Consider the following 12009-nt stretch of genomic DNA (forward strand, 5'->3'; position numbering starts at 1 on the left):
AAAGAGCCGTGCGCTTGCCCTTCATCCTGCAGCCCACCCCAAGACAGCCAGGAAACAGCCTGTGACCTTCCCATCGCTGAGCCTTGTTGGGGGAGCACCATCCCTCTGGGCAGCCCATCACAAAACTCCAAGCCTCCCATTTCTTACTGCAACCCTCTCTGTAGTGCAAGCTCCTTGTTAAAGAGCAGATGCAGAAGGACAAGCTCCAGATCCAGTACACTCACTAACAGCCAGCCTTACCCTCGCTCTGTAGGTGGGAGGCTCTGGTCCTATGGGCAGCTCTTATGGTTGCTATATAAACACAAAGTACAGCTTCCCAAACTGCAGCCTGCACCACGCACATCTCCTGCTTGAGGGGCAGGACCATTTTACCTGGCAGCTTATAGGTGTCCAGTCACTGCTGCTCCCTTTTCTGCCAGGGCCACGGGACCGTGACCAGCAAACCGTGTGCGGGGGCCCAGGTTCAGTGCCCCACTGCGCTTCCCTTTGCTCCGTTCAGGCTATTACTGGTGGATTATCTGGCCCTGTTACTGAAGGCCACTGTTGCCTCTGCCAACAGTTGAAGTCCTGCACGCAGACAGCGGGGTGATGTGGGTGATAGGCTACCCGTCTCCTGTGCCCAGTCCCTCTCATCGTTGCCCACCACAGCAGTTATTTTAGATCTGGTAGCGTAACTGTCCGCTCAGGCTGGCATTGCTGTGCCAGCAGGCAGAGCTAATGATGGGTTAGCTGCTGGGAACGGTCTGGTTTCATGGCCACACTGTACCAGTCACTGACAGCACTAATATGACCTGCTTGGAAAGCATTTAGCAATTTGCTGCTATAAAAACTCAGCAGATCAATTGCTTGAGCACAGCATCGCCTTTAAGACAAAAGGGCACCCTTCAGGGCAATTGCTTGAACTCTGCCTGGCTGTTTTTTTCGCATGCTTTTCACACCCTATGATTATATTCTTAAAAACTTCACATTTTGGGATCCTCCTTCCTTATTTCCGTACAGCTGAAATCAGCAACGCAATCTCTCTCCCTCACATGGTGGATTTGTGTGAAAATCCCCGTGTTTGCTCTCCACTCTGCGCATCAGTCCCTCCAGTTTAAGAGTGCTCCCTTCCTGCAGGAGGAAAAACCGGTCCTGTGTGATTTAGATAACCAGTTGCTCAACACAAAGATAAGCCAGAGCAGTGTGATTATACACAAAAATCCTGAATCGAGATGGCTCGTGGGATCTATTTGATCCATGCCTGGAAGCAATAAGGTTTGCAGAAACTGGGAGTGGCTCAGCTCTGATTTATGAGCTGAAAGATGAGAGCTAAAACACCTTGGCTGCTGTATCCCCAAAGAGCAATTCTGGCAGCTCCGGTTCTCCTAGGTCTGTGCACACCAGGAGGACATCTGATCTTAGTTTTAACCACACTGTCAGGCTACTGCATACTGGCCAGTTGGGTTTGGGACGTGCCTGCTTTGATAACGTAGGAAGCCTCAGCCTCAGTACCACTGAGATTTCTGGGTGCATAGCAGCTCAGTTTAAGAAAAATAAGTGACTCTGCTACTGAATATGCAGAAATCGCAGAGAAAAGGAGATGGACTTTCTGCATGCAGTAGAGATGGCCTGTGCAGGCCACACAACAGGCTCTGCACCTCATGGATTCCCAGTCTCTTCAGTCCCAATGTGTATTGGGGTGACACTGGCAGTCCCTCTGTCCCCTTTCCGCCTAAGAGTTAAAAATTGTGTTGGGAAGAATTAAAGTGCAGGTCCTACTAATACCAAACAAATCAATAGATTCTGCTCTGCTAACTCAGTTTCTGTCGCTAGTGGGGTATCCCAGGTCCCAGCAGAGCTATCCAGGGGTTTGGTGCCCAGGGTTCAGCCCCAGAATTGTTTCCTTGCTCTGAAAGCAGGTAAGAAGCTGCAAGTTGTAATTCCCAGGAGAAGGCAAAAGAAAGTGAAAACCAGGGAAGATTTAACAGGCCTTCCTTCCAGCCCTGAGGAACTACCTTTTATACCACACCCCTTGACTGTCTGCCCCACAGGACAAGGATTGTGCTCTGCTAACACTCCAGGGCAGATGGGAACCTCAACCCCAGATTTTTGCAGCCTCCATCACCTCCAAACAATCCCTTGTCTTCCCTATTCCCCATTGCTTTCTGCTCCCATTCGGATATTTGATTGCATTGCATATCATGAGTAGCCCCTACTGTAACCTCCGAGAGGAGCAAGCAAGGAGGAGTTAAAGCCCATCTCAGTAAGGGCGTGCCAGCCTGTCCTGTGGGCAGTGGAGGCTGTGGGGCACTGCGCTCTGCGGATTTGAGTTCATCCTTTCACGCTGCCCTTATCAGAAAAGCTGGAGTCTCTGCTCAGCACTGGATGAACAAGACACTGTGCATCCTTGTGAGATACAAAGAAAGTCCTGAATGAGGTGGCACAGAAGAGAGGGACAGGAAAGTTTTCCAGCCTCTACAAACACTTTTGCATTCCAGCAAGACCAGAATTGCTGGTTTTAACTGCAAAATAATCATGAGAATTGCTTAGGGCTGTGCAGCCGGTGTTAGCTCCAGGGGACCCACCACATCAAGCATTTCCTAGCCCACAGCTCTGCCCAGGCAGGGCAGGGAACACCATGAATCACTACTTACTGTTTTTTGTGTTTTCTTTCTTCCTTTCTCTTACTTTTGGGGCTTGAAGAACTAAATAAGAAATGGCTAATTAATTTGGAGATTTCTGTTCTGATAAAAAGCTGCACAATCACACATCAATGTTACAGCTAGATTGTCCAAGAGTGTGCAAAAAAAAAAAAAAAAAAAAAAAAGAATGGGATTAATGATTTTGCTGCAGCACAGAGGGTCTGAATGCGTGCTGACAAATCTGGCGTGTGGGCTTGGCCAAAAGGAGATCCTCAAAGGGATCAGCCATCCTGATGGCTTTGCATTTTCCCATAGACAAGATGAATACTTCTTGATACTGTACACACACATGTACTGGAATCAGGAGGGTTCTTCCAGTACACACCTGGAAAGCCACTGACTCTGAATGTTTCAAAGATGGGCACTGCTGGGGGATGCCGTGCTGTTTGCAAATAAAACCGTAAGAGACGTGAATATTCAAGATGCAGGATGGATCTGACATGGATGAGATTGCCGGGGGCTAGGTTATACCAAGAGGTCTTTTCCAGTTATGTGCTTGATTGCACAGGTTGGGCTGGAGACCTGATTCCTGTGGGGTCTGAGGAAGGTATAAGGCTGAACAGGGAGAGGATAGCTCCAGATCCACAGGGAATGGGGGGAGCCAAGGGGATTCCACAAGGAAACACAGAATAAAAATGTCCTCTGCCCCCACCACATCAACCTTATGAGATCTTGAAAAGACCATTAAACTCATATTTCTAAGGGACGACCCACACTTGCTCAACACTTACCTGTGTCTTCTCTTCTTTGAGGATAACCTGCAAGACACAAATACGTACATTGAATACAGGGTCTCACAAAACTGGAAGTTTGAATCAGAGACAATGTGGTTAGGCCCAGCGTTAGACTGAGAACTATGAGAAGACCTCATGTACCAGCCAGGCAGAATGGCCCTGGCTCTCCTTTAGCCAGCAGGCAAGGGGGTAGCTGAGAAATGCCGATGTGGTACAAGTGACTAGCGCACACTACAAATAATTGAGAATGTGTTTTTCAGGATAACGAGTCTATAGAAATCAGGCAGTCGCCCAGGGCTGGGAGGGAAAGCTGAGATGTGGATGCAGGGAGCTAGTCTGAGCCCTTGCCTGGTCCAAATGCTGACACTTTCTGCAGGCTGGGGGAGAAAGGAAAGGGACCGGTGCAAGCCTTGAGTGCTGATCCCGTTGGCATCCCAGACCATGGAAGCTATGTGAGATAGGACAGCAGGTAGAAGCTCTACAGACCTCATGCTGATTTGGCTCGTCCATTTCTCTTCCTCCACACCCTGACAGCTCATATTTATGTGTTTGCCCTGGGTGCACACCCCATTTTGAGCCCTCCTCGCCCAGAGGGATGCTGGCTCTGCCCCTCAGCTGTCCGGCTTCCACCTCCCAGTGGGGCCCTGCCCGCTGTGCCACCATTATTAAGAGTCACGTTGATGTCTCTGCCTCCTGTGCAGAGCTCAACCAGCTGCCTGATAGCACCAGCGTCTCCTACCCCTTGTCCAAACTCCCACCAACAGCCACTGCTGCCAGGAAAATATATTTTCAAAGGAAAAAAAAATACCTGTTTCTTTTTCGCTTCTTGGAGCTTTTCTTCTTCTTCTTCTTCACAGGCGAGGGGCTGTAGGAAGGAGACCTGAGGAGGCAGAGGGGCGTTAGGGACCGTGGGGCTCCCCATATCCCTCCCCAGCCACCCCAACCCTCACCCTGCCACCAGCAGCATCCCCCTGGGATGGAGAGGGGCTGGGGGCTCCGGGGCCCCCCAGGATGGGCTGCGGGGTGAGCTCTGGCCTGGTCTGAGGGGAAGGTGAGAAAATGGCGGCACCTCCTTGGGCCTGTGGAAGCCCCCCAGCCCCTCACACCTCCCCACAGCGTATCCAGCCTCTGTTTTTCGGCTTTTTTCCCCCCATCACACAGCTGAGGGTGTGCCTGCCTCCCACCCTGCACACCACCATGGCCACCCTCACCTCCTTCGCTTCTTGCGGCTGGATTTCTTCTTCTTCTTCTTCCCCCGGGCCGGCGGCGGAGCATGCTTCTCATCACATGAGGAGCTGAGGAGAGGGGAAAACCAAAAAAAAAGTTAAATAATAAAAATAAAAGCACTACCTGGATCAGCTCTCCCCTCTTTGCCGCTGTCCCCACCTCAGGGACATCCAGGGCAGAGATCAGTTTTCGCAGTGGACCTGGGGTGCAGGCGAGCACCTAATTACTGTCTAATGAATAATTTGGTCACAGTTTAAATGAAGTGTCTCCTCTGTAGATTTAATGGAGATATAATGAGATGGCTACGGTATGCCGCTGTGACACCGGCCGATTATTTAAAACGTGTTTGCTGAGGTTAACAACTCCGTTACAGATTTATAGGTTTTGTTGCTCTTTGTAAATATGCTTTAAATAATTAATTGGCATTTAATTTGCATACAATAATTATTGCAACCAGATACATCTAACTAATAAAAGACTTGACATATGTTAAATAGCAATTGATTAGAAATATATATATTTATTGAGATGCTGTGGTAATTTAGTGAGATACACATCTCTTACACAGTTGTTAAACCCTGGGGAAAAAAAAAAACCTCCTGTAAATTAATTTCTTTTTTAAACATACGATGCTGAATTGTGTTATGTTTCAATGAAAAGCAAGTACCATGGTTAATTCAGAATGCTGGGCCAAAAATATGACAGAAACTCTGTGGTGACTCATAAAGCAAAGCAAACACTCATAAAGATGGTGGTGGCCTGTGGATCCTCAGGTTAATCCCCAAATCAGCCTGTTGATCCCCTAACTGATCCCCAGATCTGTCTGTGGATCCCCAGGCAAGGTTTATGGGGTGCACAGCCAGCTTCTGATGGCGTCTGCAAAACCACTGTTGGAGATGAGGGCACTGGGTTTGTGCCTCAGTTTCCCCACTTCTCGCCTCGCCGGCAGGAGGAGCTGCTAGCAGGGAACGTGCGAAGGGAGCCCTGCGTTTGGAAATCCTGTGGGATCTTCACCGCAGAAAGATGATCAGAAGGCTGAAGCACCTCTCCTGTGAGGCCAGGCTGAGAAAGCTGGGGCTGTTCAGCCTGGAGAAGAGGAGGCTCCGGGGAGACCTGAGAGCGGCCTTCCAGTGCCTAAAGGGGGCTGATAGGAAAAATGGGGAGAAACTCTTCAGCAGGGCCTGGTGTGATAGGACTAGGGGTCATGGTTTCAAAATAGAGGGAGGTAGATTTAGATTAGATACTAGGAATAAATTTTTTATGCTGAAGCTGGTGAAACACTGGCACAGGTTGACCAGAGAGGTGGTGATGCCCCATCCCTGGAAACATTCCAGGCCAGGTTGGCCGGGGCTCTGAGCAACCTGATCTGGTTGGAGATGTCCCTGCTCCTGGCAGGGGGGTTGGACTGGGTGGGCTTTGAAGGTCCCTTCCAACCCAAACCATTCTGTGATTCTACAAGGATGCTTGACCTCATCTCCCACGTGCCTTCCCCTAGCACAGATTTGGGCTCCCCCCAGCCAACAGATCTGTGTGCATCTCAGTGCCCCCCCCCACCCCCCGCTCCAGGCACTGCCATGGGCAAGGGAGAGCGAGGAGAAACCCCTGACCATGCTGTGCAGCCCCAGACAGTTGCTGTAGAGCCCTTCTCCCACTCCCAAGATAAAGCCTTTTGTCTTTGATGTGGAAGCTTTCTCCCTGTGCTGATCCGATTTTAATTGTTCCTCCATGATTGTAATCAAAGTCTAATTAAAAATACGCTTTAGATTATTGTTCTGGTTCGCCTGAAATCTGAAGATATGAAATGTGCTTTCCTGCTCTTTCTTTCCAGCCTCTTTAACCAAACGGAGAGGCTTTAATCCCAGAGGCAGGTTAGCAGGCAGGGCTCAGAGACCCCAGCTGCTTTATTTACAATATTCCATTCATTTTTGCCCTCTCAATTTGTCAGAGGCTAAGGATGAACTGATAACGAAGCTGTGTCCTGATGAAGCCAAGGTTGCTGGTCTGATCCAGGTGTGAGGAGAGGGGAATTGTGAGAGCGATGCCCAGCCAGGGGTGCCCCACGGACCTGGCGGCGCACGCATGCTGCAGGTCGCCTGTCTTCCAGCCAAGGCTACTGGCAAGGGGGCTGTAGGAGCAAGACGCGTAGTGGAAGCGAACTGCAGATGCAAACACGCACAGGGATTGAATGCGGTTGCATAAATTTGCTGTACACTCACACGGTCATTTAACCTACCCCCAGCTCTCACAGACCCCCCGAGAGGCTCGGTCGCAGATGCCTCCTCTGCCATCCCCCTGCTTCGAGGTGAGCTCGCTCACAGCCCTGGCTCCTACCTGCGTGACCTGCGGCGAACATGGCCTCGTCTCTCCTTCCCTTTGGCACAGCCGTTGGTGCTGGAGGCCTCCTTGACCGCGTGGCCAGTCAGCTTTTCGGGACGTCTGTCCTCTGCAGGGTACGGCAGGCAGCTGAGCGTCCTGCTGCGTGAGCAAGAGCAGGGGAAGAGACCAATGAAGAACTGCCCATTCAGCTGGACTCGTTTGCTCAACAATTCCCCATCTACTGGAGAATCTCCCTTCCCTTTCCACAGGTAGGGCCCGTGCTGCTGTGAAGGAGAGCTGCAGGTTGCTCTTGGGCCTCTGGAGTCCACAGCACTCAGCCCTGCGGTGGGGAATGCTCCTACAAGGCTCTGGAAAGCCCTCATTTCCAAGCCAAGCTGCTCCTCGGCAAGGGAATGCTGCACTCAGCTTTCAGGCAGGGGCAATGCTAGCAAATCAGACCAGCGGCCCTGGACATCTTCCTCCGAGTTGTGGGTTTTAGCTCACCAGCTCTGCAGAAACAGCACCCATCTTGCACTCCAGCAGAAAAAAAAAAAAACAACAAACCAAAAACCTTTTGGATGTCAGATGCCATTCCCCAAACCTGCTATGGCATTGCCAATACCTCACCACACTCATCACCCTCACCAGCACTCACATAGAAGCAGCCAAAGGACATCCCTCCTCCCTGCACCTACAAATAAGGTGCTGGGCCAGTAAGCACACCTGGTCCTGCTGAAAGCCCAAACTGGAGAACCTGGGAGAGCCCAGCAGAGCTAAGAGGAACAACCTGGGCCAGGCAGGTGCCTGCAAGAGCCCTGGGGAGACCATGAAAGTTGTCTAGGAGCAGAGCCAGGGCAGGGAAACCTGGGGTGAGAGGTCTCCAAGACACACTGGGGCTTAGGCAGGACAAGCTCAAATGGAGAAAACAAACCCAAATGAGCCTGAGCTCAGACACTCGTGAGGAAAGTAAATAGCTTTTCAGGCCCTGCAGATGTTTATTTCAAAGAACAGAAAGATTAATGGAAAGCCATAAACCATACCGGTCAGGGCTGCCAAGAACGCTATGTTTTTGGTGTCATCCAGACTATTATTTGAATAAATAAAGCAAGCATGGGCATGTCTAAGCCTGACCTGGCTGTGGTGGGTACTGCTGGTGGGCTGGGCTCAGCTGGCAGAGAAAGTGTCCCATCTCTTCCCATTATCATTTTGAAGCCAGTCTCAGGAACGGGCTGTGGGTGCTGCTCTGGGGTTTAGCCACCCCCAGGTCAGCCCTGCAAGGTCCCACTGCCGTGTCTGCCACCCCACCCGCCTCCTCCCTTTGGAAAGCAGCGTGGTCCTGCTGCCTGCCCCAGCCACCAGCAGCACTTTTCAGGGCTGGAGCTGGCACAGGAGCACCTGCAGAAGAAGGGTCACCTCTCTCCACCTGTGTTTTCTCTCTCCACAAACTCCCACTGTCTCACTCCTTCTGGGAGACCGTTTTGAAATGCCTGAACATTTAAGGATGTGCATCAGCCAAATACAAGCGACAGGGGTCAATGAGGGGAAGCTGGATGAAATATTTCTGGCCCAGGACATGCAGTAGGTGATGGTCCCTCTGGCTTTAAAATCTATTACTCTGCTTGTAATAAATCCCCCAGTCACTTCCCAACATCTACGTTATTTTTAACCATCCGAGACGTTACATGGTTAATTGCTTTCTTTGTGCAAGCTAATTAGCTTGTGGCCTTTCCGGAACCCCTTTTAAGATCAGTCTTCTGAGGCTCAATCATTAGGATCCATTAAAAATGTCCCCAGATTAATGACCTGTGCAAAGTCTGGGCTGGATCAGCTCCAGCAGCGGAGGCAGGAGGGTTCCTCCCGGGGCTGGCAGCGTGCTGGGACACGGCTGCCTTGCAGGAGGGACTTGGGCACGGTGGGTGATGTCCCTCTCACCCTGGCCCCAGCTCCCACTAATGGGATTTTCAGATCCTGGGGTTAAAACCCATTGGCCTTGAGGCAGCCAAGGACTCCTGTCCTGCAACACACTAGGAACGATTTCTTCTGGGCTTGGAAGTAATTATTGATGGAAATAATTATTCTCCAATCCCATCAAAGGCTGGCTTCAGTTCAACCAAATGTTCTCGTCTGATGGATGCTGAGAGTCACTAACGCTCCAAACTGGCTGGTAATCCCCTTGTGCTGGGCTCCGCAGACACTGATTGAATATATATATAAAGACATAATTTTTTTTGTCATCTTTCATGTTTTTCATGACTGATACAAAAGTGCTTGCAGTTTGGTGTGAACGATTACCGTGGCGTCAAAGGAGAGAATTATCACACCTTGCCTGGCTGGTCCCCTGCCTGCAGCAGAAAGGAGAAAGCCTCTGCGGGTGCTTTGCTGGAGCCGGCCCCGGGAAGGCAGCGAGGGTGCTTGGTGCGATGCAGGGGACGTGCTGCCCGCGGAGACATGTGCCGGAGCAGGCAGGAGGAAGAGGAAGCAGGAAGGATGCCCAGGGTTTGCTCTGGGGGTGGGTAATGCTGCTCCACCGTGGGAGAGAGGACCGCAGCCCAATGTATGGGTTGCGTGTTTGTCCCTAAGGACGGGGTCCTGGCCACGGGCGGCTGGGCTAGGAGGAGCCAGCTGTACCCCTGTCCTGCCTGCCCTCCAAGTTTCTCTGTTTCCATTAGACAATTCAATTGCTTGCACTCATTGTTTTTTTATTTCTTTCTCCCAAGCAGAAATCCAGCCTATCCATCAAACCTCGTGCAGCAGGGCACCTGCCAGGCTGCCTGCAGCCAGCTCAGAGCAAAACATGCCCTGTGCAACCTCCTGCCGTGGTCCCTTCGCAGCAATCTCCAGTCCAGGAGGGTTTTTTTGGGGCTCATAGTAGTTTTTTCCAGCTATTCAGTGGCTAGAAGGGAAGCAGCAGGCACCCAGGGCTCTCGGCTCTCCCACTAGCCCAAGCCTTTCACCACTTTTCTAAACCCAGCCAGCCCATCTCCACATTTTGGTGTCAGATTCGGGCTCTCCCGTGTTTTCCGTCCCTAACAGAATGTGTTGACAGCAGAGGGAAATGATGTATGGCTACTCTAACAGAAATGATGCAGAAAAGGTCACTGGTGGGGAAGAACCCAACGATTCCTAATTTCAAGTGAGGTGAAACCACTGTAAAGCACTGCGGCCGTTTGGAGGAGAATGGGGCATGCGACAGCAGCCCGGCTGCGAGGTAGGGGAGTCCCCGTTTATTTTTGCAAACTGCCTGAACCAGCCTTTCCCAAAGGCACCTCGCGTTTCTGAATCCTACTGGGCTCCCTGCTGCCGGCAGTGCCCTGCAGAGCCCCATCGCCTAATGCCACTCCATCACCTGATGCCACCCCATCCTGCCTTCCTCCCCTGGGGGACTGGGCTTGTCACCCCAAATTTGCGGTGGCACCACGGAGGCCAGTTAACCGTGCTGCAGCCGCTGCACTCTGCAACGGCTCCGTTTGGGACTGGACATCAACCAGGGAGGGTCTGCAGGGTGTTTGCAAGACCTGGGAGATGTGCTGGGCTCAGCAAAGACCCCTCAAGGAAGTGGTTAGAGACATGCTGTGGCCTCCAGAGCCACGGGTGAGCCCTGCGGCCTTGAGCCAGGCCAGCCATGGGGACATATTCAGGCTTGCACTGCCCTTCCTGGCTATGTACAGATCCTGGCACCCTTCACAGGGGTTGGGGCAAAGGCACAGGTTGTTCCCTGCCTCAGGGAGCAGAGCTAACTCACAAACCATCCCCGTTCCTCCATCCCGGGCCGCCGCGCTCGGTGCCGTGGCCAAGTGCCATCTCATCAGGCCACGAAACATGGCACTCAGTGACGCACGCTTCCCTGGGAGCTGAGCCCATCGACACCCGTCCCCCTCGGCCCCACGGTGACATGCAGTCGGCGCAGGTTTGGCGTTCACTTGAAATCCTTACGTGCTGGCGTCTCAGCGCTGCCGGGGCTGGGCAGCTGCCCTCCCCTGCCCGCAGGCTCCCACGTCCCAGCCGAGCTCCTCTGCCCCGGCCCCGCAGCGGTCTCCTGCCACAAAGCTTTCATCAATCATCCTGTTCCCCCGCGGTAACTCAGCTCCTCATCTCAACCGGAGAGCAAAGCAGGAAAATTGTCTTCCTAGTGACCTTTCAGTGCTGGATCTCGTCACCAGGCCATCTCCCCGCCCGCAGCAGCATCGTCCCTCGCCTCCACAGGACGGGCTCCAGCCGTCCCTGCCCTCCATGGCCGGGCCGCAGCCCCTCTGCCCTTCCCAGCTGCTTTGCAAGCAGCAGCGTAAGCACACTGGGGCTGGATCCTGCTAAAGCAAGCCTTTTATTTTCATCATTCATTTCACTTTGCGCATGCAGCTGGGGTGGGTGCTGGAGGCAGAGCCGGAGTGGAAGCGTGGTGCTGCAGGGCAACTGGCCACATGCGTGCGTGTGTGGAAGACCCCGAGCACTGACTGCTCTTGGCAGACCACACCGACAGCATTTCCAAGCTCAGGACTGAGTATTTGGAAAGCCAATACGGAAGCTTTACTACCTTGCCCTTTTCAGCCCTGGCTGACTCCGTGTTCCCATCATCTCTACAGCCCCCGGTGAAAAGGCAGGAGCGGCTCCAGCCAACAGCAGCCCCAAAAGAAAAAAAGGTAGCATGGGCACATGATTGAGTATCTCATCTCTCCTCTTCTTTCCTCACCTGGAGGTTGTGGTGGTGTGGGACAGGACAGGCGGCGGGCTGGGGTCCCCGCTCTCCTGCAGCTCGCTGCCACAGCCACCTCTGATCTGCCTCCACCCTGGGCTCTTGGCCCTAGCAGGGGTGGGCTGAGCTGCTCACTGGGTTTCTAAAATCCACCACTTTGGGGCAAGAAGCCTTTTGGTGCTGGCAAAACCACCCTTTTATTTTCTCTCTTGCTCCCTGGCTTTGCCCATCTGATTAGAAAAGAAAATAGTTGAACGGTTCCTTTGTCCCGGGAGAGGGAGGGGGCAGAAAAGAAGGTTGTAAAGACATTTCCAAGCCAAAGCTCCAGCAGATGTGTTTACGTAAAGCTCTTTGAATTACG

At 52.3% G+C, this 12009-nt stretch overlaps 1 protein-coding gene across 1 annotated transcript in view; it reads right to left on the reverse strand.

Annotated features, from left to right (window-relative positions):
* Positions 1–12009, reverse strand: part of SRRM4 (serine/arginine repetitive matrix 4) — a 39962-nt gene that overhangs the window by 14065 nt on the left and 13888 nt on the right. The window contains exons 2-6 of the mRNA XM_086761861.1: positions 6974–7117; positions 4627–4710; positions 4224–4295; positions 3413–3439; positions 2634–2684 (exon numbers count right to left, since the gene is read on the reverse strand). Of these exons, the coding sequence (XP_086617987.1) occupies positions 2634–2684; positions 3413–3439; positions 4224–4295; positions 4627–4710; positions 6974–7117 (378 nt within the window). The remainder of the gene's footprint in view (positions 1–2633; positions 2685–3412; positions 3440–4223; positions 4296–4626; positions 4711–6973; positions 7118–12009) is intronic.

This window comes from Chlamydotis macqueenii, chromosome 17, assembly GCF_036417535.1.
Source record: "Chlamydotis macqueenii isolate bChlMac1 chromosome 17, bChlMac1.mat, whole genome shotgun sequence".
Classification (NCBI taxonomy): Eukaryota; Metazoa; Chordata; class Aves; order Otidiformes; family Otididae; genus Chlamydotis; species Chlamydotis macqueenii.